The sequence below is a fragment of the Cynoglossus semilaevis genome, chromosome 13, assembly GCF_000523025.1.
Source record: "Cynoglossus semilaevis isolate Cse_v1.0 chromosome 13, Cse_v1.0, whole genome shotgun sequence".
NCBI classification, from domain to species: Eukaryota; Metazoa; Chordata; class Actinopteri; order Pleuronectiformes; family Cynoglossidae; genus Cynoglossus; species Cynoglossus semilaevis.
The window spans coordinates 8,970,835-8,992,525 of record NC_024319.1 but is presented as its reverse complement, the minus strand read 5'-3'; the positions used below and the strand labels follow the sequence as shown (position 1 = coordinate 8,992,525).

Genomic DNA, 21,691 nt, shown 5'->3' with positions numbered 1-21,691 from the left:
TTCAATTTAACATGGCAGTGGCACGACACTTGGGTGTGCATCTTACAGCTTTTTTTCTATAATTAATTTGATGACTATCTAATGTAGCTAATTGATCGTAATATTCATGAAAACAGCATATGTTGATCAGTGTTTCTCAAACTGGAACAAATGTAATTTTACACAGACAAAAAATTACTGTTGTATGTTTTACACAGCTTTCTGTTTCACTTATTAAAAAGTCACTTAATTAACACAATATCTACATACCTTGAGGTAGAGCTGATTAGCCTTGAGATGTGGCTAATCTCATTGCTATTTCATCTATCACCTATTGTGCGTTATTGTCAGATTTGCTCTAAACATGCAGCTGATGAAACAACTTAAATACGTGATACCAAGTTTTATATAACAATAGAGACATGAACCTCATCGAGGAAATAATACCTGGTCTAGTAGGTGACTTTACAAAATAAGATAGATTTTTCAACTATTTTTCAACCACTTATTCAACTACTTCCGGTCTCTATCTGCGTACATTATTTACTTCAACCACTGATTTCAACATTAATTATATTAAGGTCTGTGGATGTACAGAAACAAATAGGTTGTTTTTAGTCTTCGTCACATATTTTAATACATAGTTAATGTGGTAAACATGATTATGTTGTGAGACTAACCTGTTTTACCTACGACCCCCACCACTGCTCCGCGGCTACGGCTGTTTAGACAACATTCGTGGATACAGAGAATTAAAGTGTGTTTGTGGACTATACATTGAATCTATATAGATATTTTTTCGAATTAAATTTCACTTAAACACTTCTCACTACCAGTGTGTGCGACAGCACGGTGGTAACGCTTATCACCCTCCAGTCGAAACTGCAGGTAACTGATAGGTTTCAGGTGTTGTCAGGTCGCTTGCGTAAACACCGCAGTGTGTTGTGGGCGCTGTAGTTATTAGTCACACGAGGCCACTCCCTCTAAAGTTGCATCTGCCTTTATTTTAAACTTCCAGTCCCAAAATGCTCCGTGCGTGAAAGCAAACAGAGGCTGTAAGATGAGGAGCAGCGCCTCACAGACGGAGAGTCAATGACAGAGGACTGGACACTTTCCCCGTCTGTAACACATTTACTACAGTCTGCTCATGTCGACGGTGAGACTACACTCTCGTTTCTACATTTTTGTCTTCAGCTGGATCATAATACTGTCGTTAAACATAGGAAACACACAGAAAGTAACTGCTTTATATACATATAACTGCACGTCTTATACACTTGTTGTGCTGTAGTGAAGGTGGAGCCCTCGTCTTCAATCTGAGACTTCCTCTTGTAATGTTTAAAATATTAATGAATGATAGATTCCTACGAGTGCGCTTCCAGGTGATTAAATCAGAGAGAGAGATTGGGCATACACAATGCTGATTTGTTTCACATGGAATGTTACAGTGTAGAGGCACAGTGTACACTAAGATCAGAGTTCGAGTCTCTGGTGTAAAAAAAACCCAAAACAACACTACAGTGTAAATGGCTTGACAAGACCAACCTGTTTGTGTGCAGTGGTGTAAGAAACCACATTATTAATGACTGACTCACGGTGTCAGCTAGTGAATGGTGTAGTGTCTTTTTACACATACAAGTGACCGTTGAGTTCAGGTTTTACTCTGCTTTTCTTTGACACAGTGTAAATCTCATCCGGCCTCACAAGATGTTTTGACTGAGACAAGTCAAAACATCCGTAATGTTTTCACCTGTATTTTACAATATACAAAATAAGGGAACATGACATCAGGTTTACCGAAAAGGCAGTTAGCGTTCTTGTTTATAGAACGATACTAATCAGTATTTTGCTGTGCTGTGTATTTTTACTCTAACGCTGCGCCCTTTTAAAGTAGTTTTTTTTTAGATTGTCAAATACTTTGTTGTCATTATTTGCCCTCCTAGGTTGACCTGCAAGATCCAGTTCCCTGTGTTGCAATGTATAATTGTGAGTCGTGTTACTTCACAAGAAGTCTATCAGTAATTGTGGAAGACATTCTTTGCAAAAATACCTTAAACAGGTTTTAAATTTGCAAAAGGGACTGTAAAGAAAACAGAATGTAAGTTGATACCATTATTAAAAGCGAAGTTAAGTTAAGTTTATCACTTGAAATATTTAATTAAAACATATTTATGCAAAATATCAATGTTTAGATACTGCAGTGGCTGCATTGCTTATCCTGTTTTTAATGACTCATTGTCCGTAACAATAACACTATAGGAATCTAATCGCTTCTTTTTCAGGCTATAAATATTCAATTAAATTACATGCAATTTAAAATGTAATTGGTAATTTTACAAACAGGTTGTTACACAGTACCTGGAAAACAATTTCAATATAACCCTTTCTTACGACAAGTAAAATGTGCATAATTATTTAAAAAGTCATAACATTATACTTTTGGCACCAAGTGTGTGGACATTTAATTTATAACAGGTAAAATGTGGGAATAAAACTGTAGAAAATGGTCCAAACTATATTTTGATATTTACAGCTGACAATATGACGTCCGGAGGAACATCCTTTCATCGTGTTGGTAGTTTAATGCGGAGTAAATCAGAGGGGACGTTGATTGACCTCGATGTCAACGACTCAACAAGCTACAACCTAAATGGTAAAGTCGAATGTGTTGATTTTTTAACATTTCAGTAAATTTACAGTTTGTGTCAAGCTAACTGAGTCTAACTCACTACTATTGTTTCTACAGGATCACATGTGACAGGAGTCTTACATAACTCAGAGTGGCCACTCCTACAGCCAAACGTTACTCAAACCGCTCAGACAAAGAATCCCTTCTGGAACAAACTCTCTGCATCAAACCCCTTCTTGGACGACATTGTGCACGGAAGCACTGACAAGAACATTTCCAACTCAACAGACATAAAACAGGACAACGGAAAACATGGGCACACCAACAACGGGGACGCCATTAGCACATCTTCAGATGAAGGCAACGTGGGGAACTTTCTGGACAACAAGAACAAAGTTACAAACAGGTCTGGGAGATGGAGGAGCGCTTCAGACATCTTGGGCGACTTGGAACGAAAAGAGTCGAAACACGGGGACAACTTCAAAATGCCGAGTCCGGTGCTGAACCCAGACTTTGAGTGGTTGAAGAATGACAGAGAGGCCTATAAGATGGCCTGGCTGAGCCACAGGCAGCTGACGCGATCATGTCTGGACCTGAATCTGATGAGCCAGAGTCCTGGTTGGGCTCAGACACAGGCCTCGGGGTTTCAGGTTATCACAAAAATCGGCCACACCGGAGGATCAGTTCAGTTACCAGACTCGCACGTTACCATCCATATACCACAGGGTCATGTTCAACCGGGAGAGGTGCAGGAAGTTACACTGAAAGCAATGTTAGATCCTCCTCCTGGACTCAATAACAACTACAAGACAACCATGAGTCCTCTCCTGGAGGTGCTCCTTAGCAACATCAACACAAAAGAGGGCATTTCTCTAGATGTAAAACTGTCCGGAGAAGTGAAGAGTGACCCACTGAGTCAGACAAAGACCACTCTGGTTGGACTGGTGTCCAACAAAAGAGAGGGACCTTATGTAAAAGTGGACGACTGTTACATTCACAAGAACACGATGCAGATGAAGCTTCAGCATCTGAAGACACATTTTTTTGTTATTGCAGTGGCAGAGGCGTCTGTGATTCAGCCGCCTGCTACGTCCGTGTGGGATTACCTCGACCGTCGGATCACCGTGGCAGTTTATGGTCCCAGATACATCCATCCGTCTTTCAAAGTTGTAATAATGGTGTGCTGTTACGAAGATATTCCACAAAAACTTCCGTTTTCAGATATATGCAGAGGCAACAAGTACCTGCCTCCTCTTGTGCTACAACTTTGGGGAAAACATCAGTTTAAACCAGACAGAGTGAAGAACCTGCAGGTCAATGTCGGCATCAGAGGTTCTGCATTCACGGTCAAGGCTGAGGACAAAGTAAAAGAAGTCCGGCAAAGTCAGCTGAAAATTGGGACAGTTTTAAATCTGCCAGTTGCGTTAGCCAATCCCGCTAATACAGAAATGACTCCTTTTAAATTAGATCTACACCTGAAGGAGTCAAACACCGTAAGCGCCGCACATTTCCAAGTGTCCTCACCTCCCGCTCCGCCCATTCGATCAGAGAAGCGGGTGGCAAGACATATAGAAAGGCGTTCTGACTTGCCAAGATCCTCACCCATTCCTGAGGAAAGACTTGAAGAATTCCCAACGTTTGAAGACAAACCTGTGAATCTACATTGGTATGGAGTCGCCCTGAAGTCAGTTCTCCGTCAGCCCCGGGTAGAATACCTGCTTGAGTACTTCAAGGGAGACACTATTGCTCTTCTTTCCAGAGAGACTGTTAAGTCTGTGGGAAACACCAAGGTAAAAGAGTGGTATATTGGATTCCTTCGAGGCAGAATTGGTTTGATTCACTGCAGAAACATCAAGCTCATCACCAGAGACCAGGTCATTGACTTCACCGGCATCCGGGTCACCACCGAGGTTCTCTTGGACAACATCACGCTGCCCTTTAACAAGCTGACGTACATGTACTCCGCCATACAAACCCTGGTCACTGAGCACATCAGCAGCTGGAGAGCTTTTGCTAACGCTCTGGGATACAACGGCATATCGCTGGACACTATAACACGGAGGCAAGCGGAAAGTGAGGGGGATAAGGTGGCGTGTGTCCTGGAGAAGCTGAAGGAAGACTGTCACGCTGACAGGAGCAAAAAGAAGTTTTTGCATGAACTTATGGTGGTGAGTAGTCTGAAAAGCATTAGCCCTAACAATGTATCCAAGCTAGCCATGGTTAGCAATAACATTTAGCTATATAGCTAGCCATGGTTAGCAATAACATTTAAAACCAAAAAATAATAATGATAATTGTAACAACTATTTCATTCATGGTATTGACAGCACTTGTTGTGTTGCTGTCTTTAGGGCCTGTTAAAGATGAACTCTGTGAACCTGGTGGCCCAGTTGATTCAGAACACTGTCATCCTGTCCACTGCTGTGGAACTGGGATTTCGATGGCGGGAGCTGGCAGAGAAGATGGGAAAACTGTCCAGTGCTCAGATTGCCGGCTACGAGTCGCCACACAAAGGGAAGAATGGAGACGTTGGACCTCAGGTCGGTTAAATAGAACACACAATAAAAAAAAAATGGGCAGAGGTTTAACAGAAGGTCACTGATTTTTAAACTGGGACGGACATTTTTGTTAGAACTTAAAGGGCTTTTTGTCTACGAAATGAGGAAAAAAGGATCATAAAAACAAGTTTTACAGGCCAAAGTGTATGGAGCCTATTTTCACATTTTTAAATTAAGTGATAAAGAACAGTGGTTCTCAACATAAAATAAGTTCTTTATTCGTCCCACAGTAAGGATTCATATATTTCAATATACAGTATTTATTTTATATATATTTATAGTCAATATAAATATATTGAGCATAACTATATATGTATAAATACATGTGTATACATATATAGATAGATAGATATATACATGCATACATACACATAAATATATACATATATGTGGGTATATTATATGTGTATATATATATGGAAGGAGCATCCTCTGCGTCGTGGTATTACACTGTCCATTCATGTCGTTTGTCTACAGTCAATGTGGAAACCTGCCTATGACTTCCTGTACTCCTGGAGTCTACATTATGGAGACAGCTACAGGGACATGATCCAGGATCTGCACCTGCTTCTGGACAAAATGAAACACCCTGCTACCAGACAGTGGAGGCAGCTGACTGGAGCCCTCATCACAGTAAACTGCCTGGACGTGTTCCGTGCATCTGCATACCCAAAAAGCCAACCTTTTTCAAAGACACTTTAGTGACGACGTGAACCTCCACACACTGGAGCTGACCAAACAAAGAGAGTTTTTGTTACAACCCTGTAAGTTGTTTTTTTAACACAGATGTTACTTCACGCTTTCCGCTCTGGCTCTGTTTGAATCCATTTCAGGATCTACATGGTCCTGCACTGTCTCCTGTGACCTCACCAGGTGAAAATGTAGTCACCGTAATATAGCTGTGAAGGAATTTCATTTCATCTCACAATAACTATATCACGTAGCACAGTCTCCACCCTCTGATCTGTGGTTGAACTGGGACCATTTTTTCATTTTAACGACAGCCGTGTGCATGATATGTGCATAACAGTGAACAAAGAGCAGAAACCTGCCGGTTTTTAGCTCACAGCATTGTGCACTGTTAGAAGACAGGATCCTTCAGCCTCATATAGAACTAGTTGTCAGTGAACACAGCTCGTCTGGTATGGACTTTGCCCTAAAGCAAATATTGAAAACAGAGCTACCTGGCTACACATGTAAAGATTAGTACTTCACTGTTTTTTAGATACTTAAAAACAGAGCATCTATAAGAGACCCATGTATATTGCGGAGCACTAGTAATGATATTTTGAGCAGGTTATACATAATGTGGTCTATCAGTTTTACTTATATAATACTAGGCCAGACCACATGTACAAATAACAAACACACGTAGGACAACTCCGTTTTCCACTGACTGTACTGTTTTTTTCTACCTGTTCTTTCTACAGAGCAGTTTTGTTTCCCCCCCCAGGTTTCCTCTAGTAGAAAAACAGACTGTGTTGGTTTTTCAGCCAGTCAAATGATCATAAACCTCTAGGTCAGAAATGCCTGTGGGGAATTGCATTTGACGAGACTCAATGCTAATAAATGTGAACACTGTTACTAATTCACAGCCTTAAATGGTTGAATATGTTAACTTTGTCTTGATTGTTGAGTTATGTGCCATAAGTGATAGTTTATCTCTGGATATAAGATTTTTTTTTTTGTTTTCCTTTGTCATAAATCAAAGCATCAACCACAGTGCAGCTGTTCTTACTGTACTTACATCATCAACACTGTTGTGTAGTTGTCGAGTCATGTGTTTGTTTTTTATTGAGTTATTTTTTACATGTACAGAGTGGATGATCTGTTGTCTAAGATAATATATTGATTTTTGTGTTAATTGTTGTGATATAATGAATTATGAAATTCAGAGTATTTAGAGTGGTGCCATGAAGACTAAACTGTAGTCACAGAAATCTAATAATTGTGACACTGACGCTGAAACGGAACTGTACCGTGGTAAATGAAAAAAAAAACTCTGTAAAATCCTGTGATTGGTTCTGATCCCTTTTATATTTCACAATGAGTGTGATAACAAAAGTGAGGCCAAATATGTGCAGGTGATTAAAATGCAATTATACATCAATTGTTTTTTTTATTATTGTAGCACAGTTAGATCATATTATTGGAACAAATGCTTGTTGTGTTCTATTGATTTTCTGTCTGTTTGCTTGTCCTCTGCTCTGTTTGTTTAAGCTAGTTTCAGTTGAGAGCATTGTGCGCTGGTCCTCCGTCAGCCTGGGAGCACAGAGCTTTGAACCCACTTCACCTTGGCTCAGAGAGAGCGGCAGGAAAAGTAAATCCAATAAAAAGAAAGAAAAACCGTGTCAACAAAGGGAATTGATTTAATCCTGACATGGAAGTGACCGTGTACTGACTTGTTGGACTGGTCAGATTCAAGGTTTTAACATCAAAGTAATGTCAAATACTTAATCGGTTATTTTAACAGTTTCCTCTTGGAGTATAAATATACCATAGACATAAACAGATCTGAGCCAACATCATTCAGTCCAACATGTGTCCAATAAGGAAGTGGTTCCCAAAGTGGGACCCACTTCCTTACCACTTCCTTCCTTTTCTCATTAATGTACACACAGCACCCCATATTGACAGAAAAACACAGCATTGTTGACATTTCTGCAGACCGGAGAGTCTTATTTCTCACCATCTTGGAGTCCTTCGGGTGTTTCAGGTGTGTCTCACACTGAGGAGAAGCTTCCGTCAGCCACTCTGTCATAAAGCTCCGACTATCACTGGAGCTCAGCCACAATGATTTTTGGGTTCTTCTTTATCTCTCTCACCAACCTCTTCTCCCCTGATTGCTCGGTTTGGCCGGACGGCCAGCTCTAGGAAAGGTTCGGGTCATGCCAAACATCTTCCATTTAAGGATTAAGGAGGCCACTGCGCTCTTAGGAAACCTTAAGTGCAGCAGAATATTTTTTTTTTTTTTTTTTTTGTGTGTGTGTAACCTTGGCCAGATCTGTGCCTTGTCACAATTCTGTCTGTGAGGTCTTACATAGACAGCTGTGTGGCTTTCCTAATCAAGTCCAATCAGTAAAATCAAACACAGCTGGACTCCAAACCATCTCAAGGATGATCAGAAGAAATGGAGAGCACCTGAGTTAGTGTGTCACAGCAAAGGGTCTGAATACTTATGACCATGAGATTTTTCAGTTTTTCTTAAGGGGAAAACTGTCCGTACCCACTGTTTATATAGGTAAACAGTAACCTAAGTTCCTAAGAACTTCTTCACAATGTATTTCTTTATTTACACATGCACATGCGCTGTCAATCCACTGGATAGCGCCATTGTGCTGCTTTTTGTACAGATTTTAGAGACTATATTATTTTAGCTCAAATTCATTTGTTAGTTTCAGTTTTAGATTAACATATTATATACATTAAACACATTTTAATATATTTCCATTTTATGTAGTAATTATTTTCGATGTAATCTATCTCTAAATGTGACACTTATTCAGCTACAAGAAAGTAAATCTTTCATCAGTGCAGTAATTATTCCAGTGCTTAATTAATTTTGTTTTGGTTTCAGTACCTGTGTACCTCCGTGTTGCAGTATCAGAGTACGAGTGCACGCAGGGAGCACACACTTGTAAAGCCAACCGTCCTGAGAGCCGTCCGTCCACAAATCACTGTTATGAACAGAAGCATTCCTCTGTCCTCTGGGGTATATAAGGCTTCATTTGGTTTGCCTCCATGATATATGTCGAGGGCAAGAAGTCATTTAGCTTTCAATTTATTAGCCTGCTGATTTATGCCAGGCTGCAGAGGCAGTAGTGGTGTCTCTGAGCTCCCTCCCCCGCTCTGTCGTCCTCCCTTCTTCTGGATTGGACGCTAATAATTTGGTAATAGATGATGTGAAAGCAGAGAAAGTTCAGCACTTTGAGGAGTCAGATGAAAAAAAATGTCCAGGATGGCTGCACTTCATTAATCAACGGTGTTTCAGTCACTCAGTGAAGGATTAGAGGCTGAGGACAAGGCAACCTGCACCCAGCTTAAAATATCCTGTGAATAGGAAACTTAATAATAGCAGCACAGCCCCAGGACTGATGGAGACAAAGTGAAAACAGGAACTGAGATTTACCAATATGCTTTTGTATTATTTTCTACCCAGTCACCCTAATATGAATGGTGGAACTTCTCCACTGCCAAGATTCTTAACGTCTCACAATAGACTCATGCTGAATGCTGCCGTGAAGAAGAAAAACAAACAAACAAAAAAAAAAACAATTAAAAACCAGACCAATCAGAGCAGAGATGTGGTCAGCTGACCTCATGTTCAGAATCATAACATTGCTGACATTAGACATGACCAAAACAACCAATCAACATCATCATCACTCAGTATCATGGCTGATCACTCTGTGGCCATCTGGATGTGGGCCACCACTGGCTGTGATACAGAACTACAGGCTTTCATCTGGCCCACACGTGACCCACTTATTTAAAAATAAACACATTTCTTTTCTGTCAGATATCGGACGTAACATAAATGTCACCTAAGCCTAACCCATACTGGGACCAGTTCTTGTAGACTACTTTTGGCTGCTCTGTGTCAAGGCTGTGGCCCACATCTGGTAAATAAGTCGACGCCTTGACTGGCACAAAGTCATTCATATTCTATCGCTTAATCATTTTAAGGGTCATGGTGGGTCGGCAGCCAATCCCAGCAGACGTTGTGCGAGGTTCACAAAGTGAGGAGTACAAAAAGAAAACCACGCACAATTACGGAGAAGCAGGCAAACCCAAAACCAAAAACCACTAGGAATTGAACCAGCAAACACTTGATCTTCCTGCTCTTCACCAGGTAGGACCATTCATACAATAAATCTGCCAAATAAAATGAAGTATTTGCTTGATATATATCTGCTTTTGGCTGCTCATATTTTCTGTCTGGGTCACTTTATCTACCTCTCCTTCTGCCTTGATGTTTTCATCACATCTGAACAGAACTTTTTTGGACTCACCAGATCCAGAGAGATTTTCTCAACACCACAGAGGCCAATTTTGAAGATATGAAACAAACTGATAAGTCTTTGTGCTTATTGTTTCAACGCATGGAAAATATCTTGCCTTCACTTCACAGTCGTGAAGTCGTGATCGTGATTTCCACCGTTTGTGTTTTTGATTTCACTGCAGTCATTAATCGCGCTCATTTATTTTTCGCTGCTTTTCTCCCTCAGAGATGATGGTTCACTGCTTTAGTAGCCTCATCAATCCCCTTCATTGTTTTCTCCCTTAGATGAAGTAAAGTATTTGGACTCCTGCACCACCACCAAAAAAAAAAACATTAACATCTTTTCCATGGTCTCAGTAAATCTCTTCTGCAAACGTGTAGTCTTTTATACACTGCCAGTTTTGGCTGGAAATGTTTGTGGTGTGTGTTACAAGGTGTTAATTTTGCCCTGGGTTTAATGCCTTTCCTCTGACGAACAGCCGTCTTGGAGCCTCTTCCCTGTGACCACCGCTGGGAAGGAGGAAGCTCTTTTACTGGATGACTCAGAGAAAGTGAGAGAGAGAATAACAACCTGAAGTGTTTGGCAGCGTTCACAGAAGCTTTGTGAGTAATCACCATCCACGTCCTTGGACACTTCACTCTCGCTCTCACTTTTTCCATCAGCCGCCCTCACAGCAAACGGAGCTCCATCACAGAAGGAGGCTGAGATAAAGGACAAGTGGAGGACACCGGTCAACCCCCGTCCTTCTCCATGAACGTGGGCTTCCAACCACAACAAAGACCCTTATTTACTGCACCTTCAATGAGTTAGCAGACCTGTGATCACATCCTCGGACTGTCCGCAGGTGTACTGTGATGGTGAGGTGGAGACCAGGAGTCTGTCTGTCTACTGAGCAACCTGGTGGAGCAACTCCAGCTTAAAACCAGATTTAAAAAGAAGTTGGAGGAAGATGAAGAATAGATTCTGATGGTGATGGTTTTAAAATCTATAACTTCAAATGTTAGGATCTTTAGGACAAATTTGAGTATTGAGTATTAAGTATTGCTAAGATCGTGTTCTTTTTCCCCACAGTTGTACAGTTTTGGCTGTTTGGTTGGACTTTTTATTGACTTTTTATCAACTATTCTAACTATTCAAGTTCAAACAAACAAATTTAACAATTACTAGGCTAGTACTGTAATTGTCACCTCTGTTTTTGGCTAGCTTTCAGATATGATCATGCTAACATGTAGTGTAGCAACGTTACTACATTTTAGCTCTTTTTGTTTTTTCAGTTCATTTTCTTGGCTCTTTATTAGCACAGAGAATAACTTTCAGCTATTTTCTTCACAAACATACAACGCTAACATTAACTTTTTCTGGTTCAGAGGCAACAGGGATCTTGATTTGGGTAGTTGGGTAAATTGGCTAAAAATTTTATTTATTTATTTTTTGAGACAGAAACAGCAACAACAAAGTGCAGAACCAGGAGAGAGAGAAGTGTTGACATTTGCAGTTCGGCCAAATTAAATGTGCGGTTTCTTTGGTCCAGGTCTGGACCATCAGAGAAACCTTTAAATAGGTAATGTGCCAGATTCACAGACAGGCTTCAAGCAGGTCTCAGTGTGCATTACAGGTAACTGCGGTGTAATTACTTTTAAGATCCTGCTCTAAACTTGACGTAAGGTTGTCCAGAGCGTCGCGGCGTAAACGAGAACACCTGTGCCAGGCCTCATTAGCGTGCACGGCACACGCTGTTTGTGTAATGGTGCTGATAAAAAGCTGGAGTCGAAAAGAAAAACACAACTACCATGAAGTCAAATTCCCATGCATTCACACCCCACGTACCCCGCTCCTCTCTGCCCCCCCACCCCCCGCTGACACAGCTCAAAACAGGTATTTTAGCCTGAGATTTACGTCATGTCTGAGTGAAAACTGTACAAATGTGTTTGTCAACTCTTATCACTGGTTCATTTATTCAATCTCTACTGATTCAACATTTTTTCAGGATAACTGCGGTCTGCTGCTAATCTTATCAGTCATTAGGTAAAAGTGGAAAAGGGATGAGGGGGGGGGGGGCACAGTCCAAGCAAACAGTAAACCTGATCTGGATATAGATTTGATCAAATAAATGACTTTGTTTGGTCTCAAGAATCGAACCAGTGAACTTAGTGATTTATTTTATTTGTTTAACAGGATTACGTTTTTTTTTTTTTTGATTTCCTCCTTGTGCCAGGTGTGAGACAGAACACCGACTGAACCGGCAGTGACATCACAGACATCGGAGTCGAACACTTCTGCATCAGTAAATGAGGATTTAACGTCTAATCACTTTCATCACGAGACTCTTCCTGATGCTGCTCTGCTAATTTATGGCAGTGTGAGAGTTTAAAGATTTTCTTCCAAAACTCATCAGGACTTGACCTGAATTCAAGGCCCTCGAGACCCTGGCATGAAAACAACAACTACAAACCCACTGACACACAGCCCCGCCGCCTCCTCCAAATACATTCAACCGAACTTTCCCTAAAAAAGAAAAATTAATAGAAATCTTTCAGCGTTGTGTCTTTCATTTCCACTCCATTAGCCCCACACTGCTCTGAAGTGCACATTAATTCCTTTTTCCAGCAATTACCTTCTTTGCGTTCCAGCAGATGGCGAGAACAGCCCTAAGCTGCAGGTGTCAACACTTTAAACAGCGTGTAATGTCTTTGACAGACCTGAGCTCTCACGATGTGCAGCGCTGCGTCCTGACAGCTCCGCAGGTCGTCCTCATAGACACATTATTTACTGTCCCACCAATGGGAAGCATGAGTGGATTTTAATGCCTACATTTTTTTAACATGAAACACCGACAGCCTGGTGGCGCTCATCATCCAAATGGTTTCAGATAGTAAAAAACAACCAAACCAAACACTGGATGGTGATTATCACACGACTTCCACACTGATGAGTGAAAGTAAGCATTAAAACAGCTCTTGTGTGTGCTGGTGTTGGGGGTGAGTGTCTTCAGCCAGCTGAAGATCAGGGAGGAGAGATAAATCCATCAAAGAAGAGTGTCTTCTTGGCTCATTTCTGTCAACCATGAGGGAGAACAAGCAGGGCTGGAAGGTTCCTGTTCCAGAAACAACAGAGGAGGAGAGGTAGCTTATTGTGTCCTGACAGATAGGTCTGACTGAGGAAGGTGAAGGAGGAGGATGAGGAGGAGGAGAGGGAGGAGGAGAGGGTCGCATTAAAACTGACACAGTGGGAGGAGCAGAGGTGAGCAGGAGCCTCAGGAGAGGAGAACAGCTGCGGTTCCATCTGTCTGTCCGTGTTGGAGAACAGAGTTATTAGAGGCTCCTTGATGAGAGGAAACAAATAAAAACAATGTCGGCTTTAGCATAAAACAGACTTTAAATATCATTTAGTATTTGGAATAGAGTACAATAGAATAGAATGTTGGAATTTTCTTATGCACTGATCCCAAGGATATCAGCTAAACAAAACTCTAATCTGAAGAATTCTCAAGAGATAGTAAAATACTTCTTAAAAATGGAGTAAGAATAACAGTACCAAGTACACAGTAGAGACAGGACAGATCATTTAATAATACAACGTAAAATATATAAACATGAGGTGAAAATGGAAACACAGACTCAACAAGTAAATACTGCATAAGGTCAAATGTCAACGCTAAGGTAAATTATACACTTTAATTTTATATTTGAAAATGAGAAAATTATCTATCTATCTTCTCTCTCTCTCTCACACACACACACACCCATATCAGCAGTTATCTCGTGATCTTTCACACTGCGCTGTTGTTCTTGGCCCATATTTGAGACCTTCCCCTGTATTTGCTGATCACTCCCCAGGTCCTCGTGTCCCGCCCCCACACCTTCATCTGCATGTCCACCATTCACGGTGGAGTGCAGCTGGAGCTCTCAGAACTCTGGTTGACCTCCTCACAGTCCCTGCTCTGTATCACAGTAACGGGGACTGTGGTTGGACTCATCACTGCACTTGCGGTTGGAGCGAGGAACCGCTCGGCATTGTGGAACTTCTGCTCATTACTTACAGCAGTCAGTGTGACATGTCGTGTTGGGCTGCTCTCCGTTGGTTTGAATCACTGAGAAATGAAGAGGCTGCGGTCACGTTTGTAGATGACATTTCTTCTGTTGTCACTGGATATTGTGACTCACTGTGAAAGTCAGCGTGACTGAGAAATGAGTCCTGTAATGAAGTTACGGTGATTTTTCAGATTCACAGTAAATAAAACAGACACGTTGGTGAGTTCTATGGTTGAAAAGCCCCTCCATCCATGTCACGAGTCAGGCCACGCCCCCAACTGAACCATCTCTGTGGACAGTTGTTGGACGTTGTACGTCAGATTGTGCCACATTTGATTGTTTGTTTTGTTGATTTTTTGTCCTTCGTTAATGTCTACCAGGCCAAGTCAGACTCTGCTGACGTTTTCTGTCCTAAATCATGATGTTAGCACCGTGTTAGCGAAGGTGAGTGACAGTGTTTGAGTTCCAACTCACAGGAAAATTCCAGTAATGTGGGAACGGTCCAGGACCCCCTGTATATAATAGTCTCACTGTGACTTGTTTAATCCTAATTGTAATCAGATTTCCCAGCATACCACTAGAGGGAGCCCCAATACCACCAGTGGTTTGCGTACCACAGTTTTAGAAACGCTGCATTAGTGCAATAGAGGGTCATGTAGGAAATGTTGAAAATGCAACGACCAAATTTTATTTTGAAAAGACTTTACCTTAACGTTAATCATGTTTATAATGAAGAAGTTTGAATTCACCGACAGGAATCCTGGGCTTTAAGATGTTTGGCGTAGCTAACAAAACCAAACACACAGACACATCTTACATGACTTATTTTCATCTGTTTCTTATTTCTGCTCCAATCGCAGGTTGATGGAGAAAACATGATAAAAAGGTGTCATGAAATCATAAAGACGGTGAAGTCGACTCACGCTCCGGTTTAATGCATTCCACAAAAACCTGCTGTGTTTGTGTACAAAAGGAAAGCCACGGAGCACCGTGTCATCTCAGAGCAACACCTGTCTCACCGTCTGGACAGAGGCATGGGTCACTACAGCGGGCCACGGGCTGCAGCAGTGGGCTGGATGTGTGTGGTCCACTGCGTGGCAGTGAGCTTTATGGGCAGCAGAAGGCACGGCTCACTGATGCTGAGGTTTAGGTCTGAGCAGTGTCAAGAGCAGAAAAATCCATGAGGTGATTGTGATCTTATGGTCTTCACTGGCAGAGAGCAGTTTATTTATGAGGCTCCAACCAGAAAGAAAATAAAAAGTCAGCACATCCAGACTGGATTTACTGACTTGTTGTTTCGACAACTAAGCTGAACCAATGAAAGTGTTTCTTAAAGTCTTAGAGGAAGTCCTGTGTTTGCTCAGTGTGTGTGTGTGTGTGTGTGTGTGTGTGTGTGTGTGTGGCTGGGACTTTATACTGCTGGGATGCCAGTTCGTCCACAGACCCCACATCACCCTGAGCCTTCAAGCTGTGAAAACAGACCGAAGGTTTGTTGGTTCTTTGTGGCTAATAAGGTGTCATTGTGTGGTGGAGCTGTCTGATGTCCCACAGAGTCATTAGGACGACAGGAAGATTTACCGCTGCATCTTACGTTCTCTGGCTCCCACTTCTCCACAGAAATCTATATTTGTAAGATTTTCTGTTCATGCTTTCGTCTACAGCAGGGAGTCCAAACCTGAACAATCTTCAGGGCTGCAGTTTTTTTTGTCAATTCAACTTTAGACTTCAGTTAAGGGACATATGGAACAAAATACTTTATTATTTATGTTAAAAAAATGCTTTAAAGGTCAGATAAACTCAAAAACAGAGCAAAGACAAAAAGCTTTAAATATGTATAAGTTGCAAAATTTAAGAAAATACAAATTTATAGTTTGACCAGAAATTGATGATTGTTGAGCAAAATGAGCAATTAACTTTTAAATTTTATTCAACTTTTTTATTCAACTTTTTTTTATCTTTTTCTTTTTTTTGCAATAACACTGCAAAAATGTAGCTTTTAAACGCAAGAAATAGTCAAAAAAGTTTGGCTAGGGTAGAAATTGCAAAAAATTTGCTAAAATTAGAAGAAAGTCCAACAATTAAATTTCCAAAATTTCTAGACAAATTCTAAGTTTGTCTAAGAAAACAGAAAACAGAAGACCAGGAGTGATGATTTACCAGAGGCCCATTTCAGGCCTTATAGAACCTGTCCAGTGTGTGGACCACGGCTGGTCCACGACTCCCACTTTGAACAGCCGTAGTTTTACAGCTAACCTATAAACCCTGACTTCATCCAGACAAGCTCATAATGAACTCTTTCATTCTTTTCATCCATCCTCCTTAAATCGTCACTTCTTCCTCTGCCGTTATCAAGAAATAATGATATCACGTCTGGATTTCTGTGTGGAAAAAAAAAAGGAACATTCTGGAGTTCTGTCTCGCCGCTCGCCCTCGTTAGCTGCGTGCCTTGATTAGAGGCTATCTGGAGCTGCTCTTTGAAGAACGCACCCTGTCTTTTCTCATCCTCTGCACTTGATCCATCTTGGCAAGCTGGCATTAGGGCTCACTGCGGTTTCACTTTAATGGAGTGAACATGGATATCACTGTCAACTGTGGGAGCCGTGTACATTTGCAGGACTGTGGTTTGTTATTCCTTTAGATATGAGTAGGCTGATAGAGAAACGCTTGCCTTCCGAGGCTGGAGCAGAGAAAATAGACAGGTCTCTGTGGATCTGGCTCTGGTTCAGGACTGAGTGAGTGAGAGCCTGAGCTGCGTCTGCCTTGATGTGACCTTGGGGAGGCCTTGGTTAATGACGCTCTGGGCTCTCTCATGACCGCCGTGTCAAGTTGTGTGAGTCAGTAATATACACTTGACTTTATCAAAACACCCACTCGCTGCTCATTGATAAGGACAAGAGTTTTCCTCGTCCGTCAACATGGCCGCCGCTCCACGGTCAGCTGACAGCGTCGTGCCGTAAATCTCCCTCTGAAAAAATCAGAGCTTTCACTTCTGCTCTCATTGTTCATGGAGTTGTCAGGCTCTGACAGTCGGTAAGTGACTGATGACGGCTTTGTCTTTATTAAAGATCAACAGCGGAGAAGGCGTCCTTTGGTGACATCATTTCTGAGAGAAGCAGCTGTGTTTTCTCAAAGTCACTCCTGCGGCAAAGCGCTGAACTCCGTGGAGAAATTTGCCAAAAAATGTACACGGAGAGTGGGTGTAAAAACTAAATGCTGTTTCGGGGCTCGGTTTTTAAAAATAATAAGGACTGATGCTGCTGTGGCCTTGTGGGACAGCGTCTGCGGGGCTGGAAATGTAACTGCAGCATCCAGATGTGGGATTTGTTGCACAACACGTCAAAGGAGTCGGATTTTATCGCTCAATTAAAATACAGATACAGTTCAAGCATCTAAAATATGTTTTGGTGAAAATCCAAGATGCATCAATGATTACAACTGAGTTACAGGCAAGAATGAATGATGAGATTCTAATCTGCAACAACAGCAACATCTATCGTATCAATGACACCTTCACAGTTGTAGGAAAAGATGAACTTCAAACCCAACGCCATTCTACAGACAAGTCAAATATTTCTGAATAAAATAATAATAAATCAGTGACAAGAAAAGAAAAAAAACAAACCAGAATTTACCCAGCCTGGAGGATATGCAGGAATTCACCCTCTAAAAACACCAAGCAGGTTTTAATAGTGTAGCACTGTTTGTCCCTTGAGTCACATTACTGCCATCTAACTGCTCTGTTCCCACTGGTAAACATTCCTGCATGAACTTTTAGAGCATTTGCAAAAGAAAAAAGAAGAAGAAAAAAAACAAAACTCCACCTCCATGTCCCAAAATAACAAAGAAAAAAAAACACATCAGAATGCACTCATTGTTGTAAGAAATAACATGTCAACCTAACATAATAAAGTAAATCAGATTAAAAATTGTATTGGATTTAAACCAAGGCAGAAACATACACAATATATATCCAACAAGTCCTGTTTCCAGTTCCAGAGTTTTCTTGAATTTTTTTTTTCCATTATTTGGATTGGGTGAAAAAATGAAATATACATTTGTTGTTATCTGTCTTCATGTTCTGGAAATATATACAAAATACAGAAAAAAAATATTTTATCTTGATTAATCACGATTAAACGTAATTGATCCTCAACTACACTGTGATTAATCAGATTAAAAATGTTAATGTTTGATAGACGTAGAAACACCATTGAATCACATGGTTTTCTCGTGAGTTACTGAATTATTTTAATTCATTAATTAATTCAATTTTAATTTAACAACAGGAACTTTAGAGACACCTGGAGTTATACAACGTAATAACAACAATAACAGCTCTGTGGCTCTGACTGTTTTAATATATAATGTTGACAGTTTTTGTTTGAGTTTCACCGGCAGGTAAACAGGTCGTTCACCTGTGAGGAGCAGCTGGGATCAGCACCATGGACAGAGCCTCAGACAGGTACAGCGGCCACACCTCATCTTCCTCTTGTCGTGCGTTCCAGTCGTTTTTATCAACTAAAATTATACGTCGGAAGACGTTTTAACTCGGCAGGATGTTTATTAATTTGTAAAAGGAAAACAAAAACAACAACATAAAAATGTGTGGACTTTTTTTTTTCTTTTGGTTAATTAATCTGAATTTCCAGAAGAGAAAGAGACCAGGTCCTGCTTAAACGAGGCTGTGTTTTCCCCCCAAAACAATACTCCACTCTCAGGCCACCGCTAAGATGTAAATGGATGTTCACTGGTGTTGTGACCTCTGACCCTGGCTGCCCCCTGGTTTCCTGAACCAGATGCTGCTCCTGTGGATCACTACCTTCTCAACCTAAACAAAGTAATCCTCCACTAAACAAGATGGATATTGTATCACCATCCCAGTAAACACCACAGGGCCTCAGACACAGGGCTGCCCTTCAGCCGCTCTGGAGAAGAGTCACTTATTGTATTGTTCCATGGATGAACAAAGGAACGCAATTGATTTTCTCCCTGCTCTTTTACATATGTTTTGTGGGTATTTTGCAGTGACGAAAAAGCATGCGCTTGTGTGTGTGTGTGTGTGTGTGTGTGTGTGGAGAAGATAATGAGAGTATGAAGAGAAGGCTCTGAAACACTGCAGCATTGGCCGCCTGTCAAAAATGTTAGATTGGGATCATGTGTTGCCTATAGAAAGTCCTTTGAACTGACTTGGTTTAAGTCAGACTGGATGGAAACATAAATCCACAAATCCATGTGGGTGAAATCTACAGGGACGGGCCAAGTTTGCATAACAGAGAAGTGACAGACCCCCCCCACACACACACACACACCTCCTCGCTACAACTAGTGGGGATTACGTTGGTTAGACTCAACATTAAAAGTGTCTCACAGTGATGTGTGAACTGTTCTTGTTGTTTGTTTTAGTTACACGGAACTTAACCACCGTAAAATGCCATAAAACACAAATAATAAGGTACAAATTGGCTACAGAATGATTTCAATTTGTAGGTCATAGAAATATGATATTTAAAATAAATTCATGGTTCAGTGGAATGATTTGTCTTCACATCAGTGACCTGTATGGTTGCAGCAGGAGGGCTGACTGACAGCAGCACGACCCACAGACCGTGACAGAACGCTGAGCAAAACTGCCAAGAAAAAGAAGAAGAAGAAAAAATTAAGATGACTTTAGTTTCATTATTCATGGGCCCAACACACGACAACACGTTCTAGAATTCCCTTGGCCAGAGGTGTGAGATACTTAGTAGATCTGTGTATTAGACACCGTGGGGTCAGGGAGAGTTTGTTGTTGTATGATCTCCTTATAAATTCCTAGATTTCCTTGTGAACAAACGACATCCAGATACATGAAGACAGATGATCCAATTATATTCACACCAACTGGTCCAGGACGCTATGGCAGAAGCAGCAGCACCCAGATGATGTAATGCCCTTACGTGACCCCCCCCACTCCCCCACTCACTCCTCTTTACTTATATAACAGTAGCTGACGTTCCTCGTTTTGCATTCTGCACTGTATCATTATAATAATTAATAATAATTATAATAATATTGCATTGTGTTCAAATGTATCTTTTAATGCACACAAAGACATTAGGCATTTGAGCAGGTTGAAAAAAGTGTAAAAATTTCGAGGTGGGTACGATAACTTTTTTATGACCCCTTATTTGTTTGTTTGTTGTTTATTTCTATCAGTGTTTATTTCCGGCCTGTTCTGACTTTGTTCTCCACAATAGGTTCTTATTGTGGCAGTCAAACCTTTTCACTGCCAAGTCTGAATTAAAAAAAAAGTTTTTAAGAAGGATACTTACACCACCATACACTTCTAGTGGCTCATTAAAAGTGATTGATATAATTTGTAGTGTTGTTTTCAGTGATGTTCCTGTTCTGTGTTTTATTCCCAGTGGACTGTCCTGCTGTGGCTGTCACGCCTTTATTTCTGCCAGGTATTAGTTTGTTAAAGAATTCCAAGTTTAAAAAAACTAACTTTGGTAAACTGAGCTGAGGTATACAGAAATATTTGAGCTTTTTATTTTTTATTTTTTGATCTGTTGAATGACTGGTTTCCACATGCTGTAATTGACAGAACTGTTTTTGTTTTTTCTTCTGTTGTTTTGAAGTTTGAATGTTTATTCCCCCCAGGGTAATTTTATGGACTAGCTGCCTCCTTCCTCTGAATCTGTGTCCAGATCGTTTCTGATAGACCCCTGGCTGCTCCCTCCCCCTTTTCCTCACGTAATTCATCATCTTGGCCAATCCTGTCCCTCCCCAAAAAGTTTACGCCAAGCCGCCTATAAAGAAGTGCTTAAGTTTCTCCAGTACCAGAAAAGTCTTGTCCTCCCAGGGACCCATCGATGGATACGTTGACGCACAGAGCTACAAGTGGACTCTCTCCTTGACTTCATGAGAGGGGAGTCGTTTTTGGACACTTTCTGGCCACCGTCTGCCCAAAGTGGAGATGTCTGAGGAAAACATCGGGGAAGAATCGAGCAGCTCCCCCGTCTCTCCAGTGGACAGCCTGAGCAACAGTGAGGGGGAGCTGGACCGACAGCCCAAGAGGAGTGGGAGGAAGAGAAGACCGAGCAGGAAGAACGGTGAGGAGTCGGACAGTCCAACACCTGGGAAGAGAGGGAAGAAGTCCAGCAGCAGCGGCAGCCCCCAGTCCTTCGAGGAGCTCCAGTCCCAGAGGATCATGGCCAACGTCCGGGAGAGACAGAGGACGCAGTCCCTCAACGAGGCGTTCGCCGCTTTGCGCAAAATCATCCCCACGTTGCCCTCGGACAAACTGAGCAAAATACAGACCCTGAAACTCGCAGCCAGATACATCGACTTCCTCTGCCAGGTTCTGCAGAGCGACGAGCTGGACTCCAAAATGTCAAGCTGCAGTTATGTGGCCCACGAGAGGCTGAGCTACGCGTTCTCCGTGTGGAGGATGGAGGGCGCCTGGTCAATGTCCACATCTCACTAGCACCTGGACAATCTGTGCCCCCC

General features: G+C 41.5%; 2 protein-coding genes across 4 annotated transcripts; both read left to right on the top strand.

The window, feature by feature from the left end:
- The first annotated feature begins 1,000 nt into the window (after positions 1–1,000).
- macc1 (MET transcriptional regulator MACC1) lies at positions 1,001–7,502 on the top strand. 3 transcript variants are annotated; one of them, XM_025061737.1, is made up of 6 exons: positions 1,112–1,135; positions 1,923–1,965; positions 2,513–2,632; positions 2,726–4,776; positions 4,960–5,148; positions 5,644–7,276. In XM_025061737.1, exons 1-6 carry the CDS (start codon positions 1,127–1,129, stop codon positions 5,866–5,868), a joined length of 2,637 nt encoding a protein of 878 aa, XP_024917505.1. In that variant the 5' UTR covers positions 1,112–1,126; the 3' UTR covers positions 5,869–7,276. The 3 variants fall into 3 exon arrangements, with proteins under 3 accessions (XP_008321585.1, XP_024917505.1, XP_008321586.1); XM_008323363.2 differs by lacking the exon at positions 1,923–1,965 and having other exon boundaries at positions 1,001–1,135; XM_008323364.2 differs by lacking the exon at positions 1,112–1,135 and having other exon boundaries at positions 1,946–2,077; positions 5,644–7,502.
- A 12,906-nt stretch (positions 7,503–20,408) lies between these two features.
- Positions 20,409–21,685, top strand: twist1b (twist family bHLH transcription factor 1b). Its single transcript, XM_008323365.3, has one exon. It carries the CDS (start codon positions 21,159–21,161, stop codon positions 21,666–21,668), a length of 510 nt encoding a protein of 169 aa, XP_008321587.1. The 5' UTR covers positions 20,409–21,158; the 3' UTR covers positions 21,669–21,685.
- Positions 21,686–21,691: the final 6 nt, after the last annotated feature.

Excerpts from the sequence above, each read along its gene's own strand:
- macc1 (XM_008323363.2), top strand. The coding sequence starts at position 1,072 with ATGACAGAGGACTGGACACTTTCCCCGTCTGTAACACATTTACTACAG. Across the intron at positions 1,136-2,512 it reads ACAGTCTGCTCATGTCGACG|CTGACAATATGACGTCCGGA; the intron begins GTGAGACTACAC and ends TGATATTTACAG. Across the intron at positions 4,777-4,959 it reads TTTTGCATGAACTTATGGTG|GGCCTGTTAAAGATGAACTC; the intron begins GTGAGTAGTCTG and ends TGCTGTCTTTAG.
- twist1b (XM_008323365.3), top strand. The coding sequence starts at position 21,159 with ATGTCTGAGGAAAACATCGGGGAAGAATCGAGCAGCTCCCCCGTCTCT.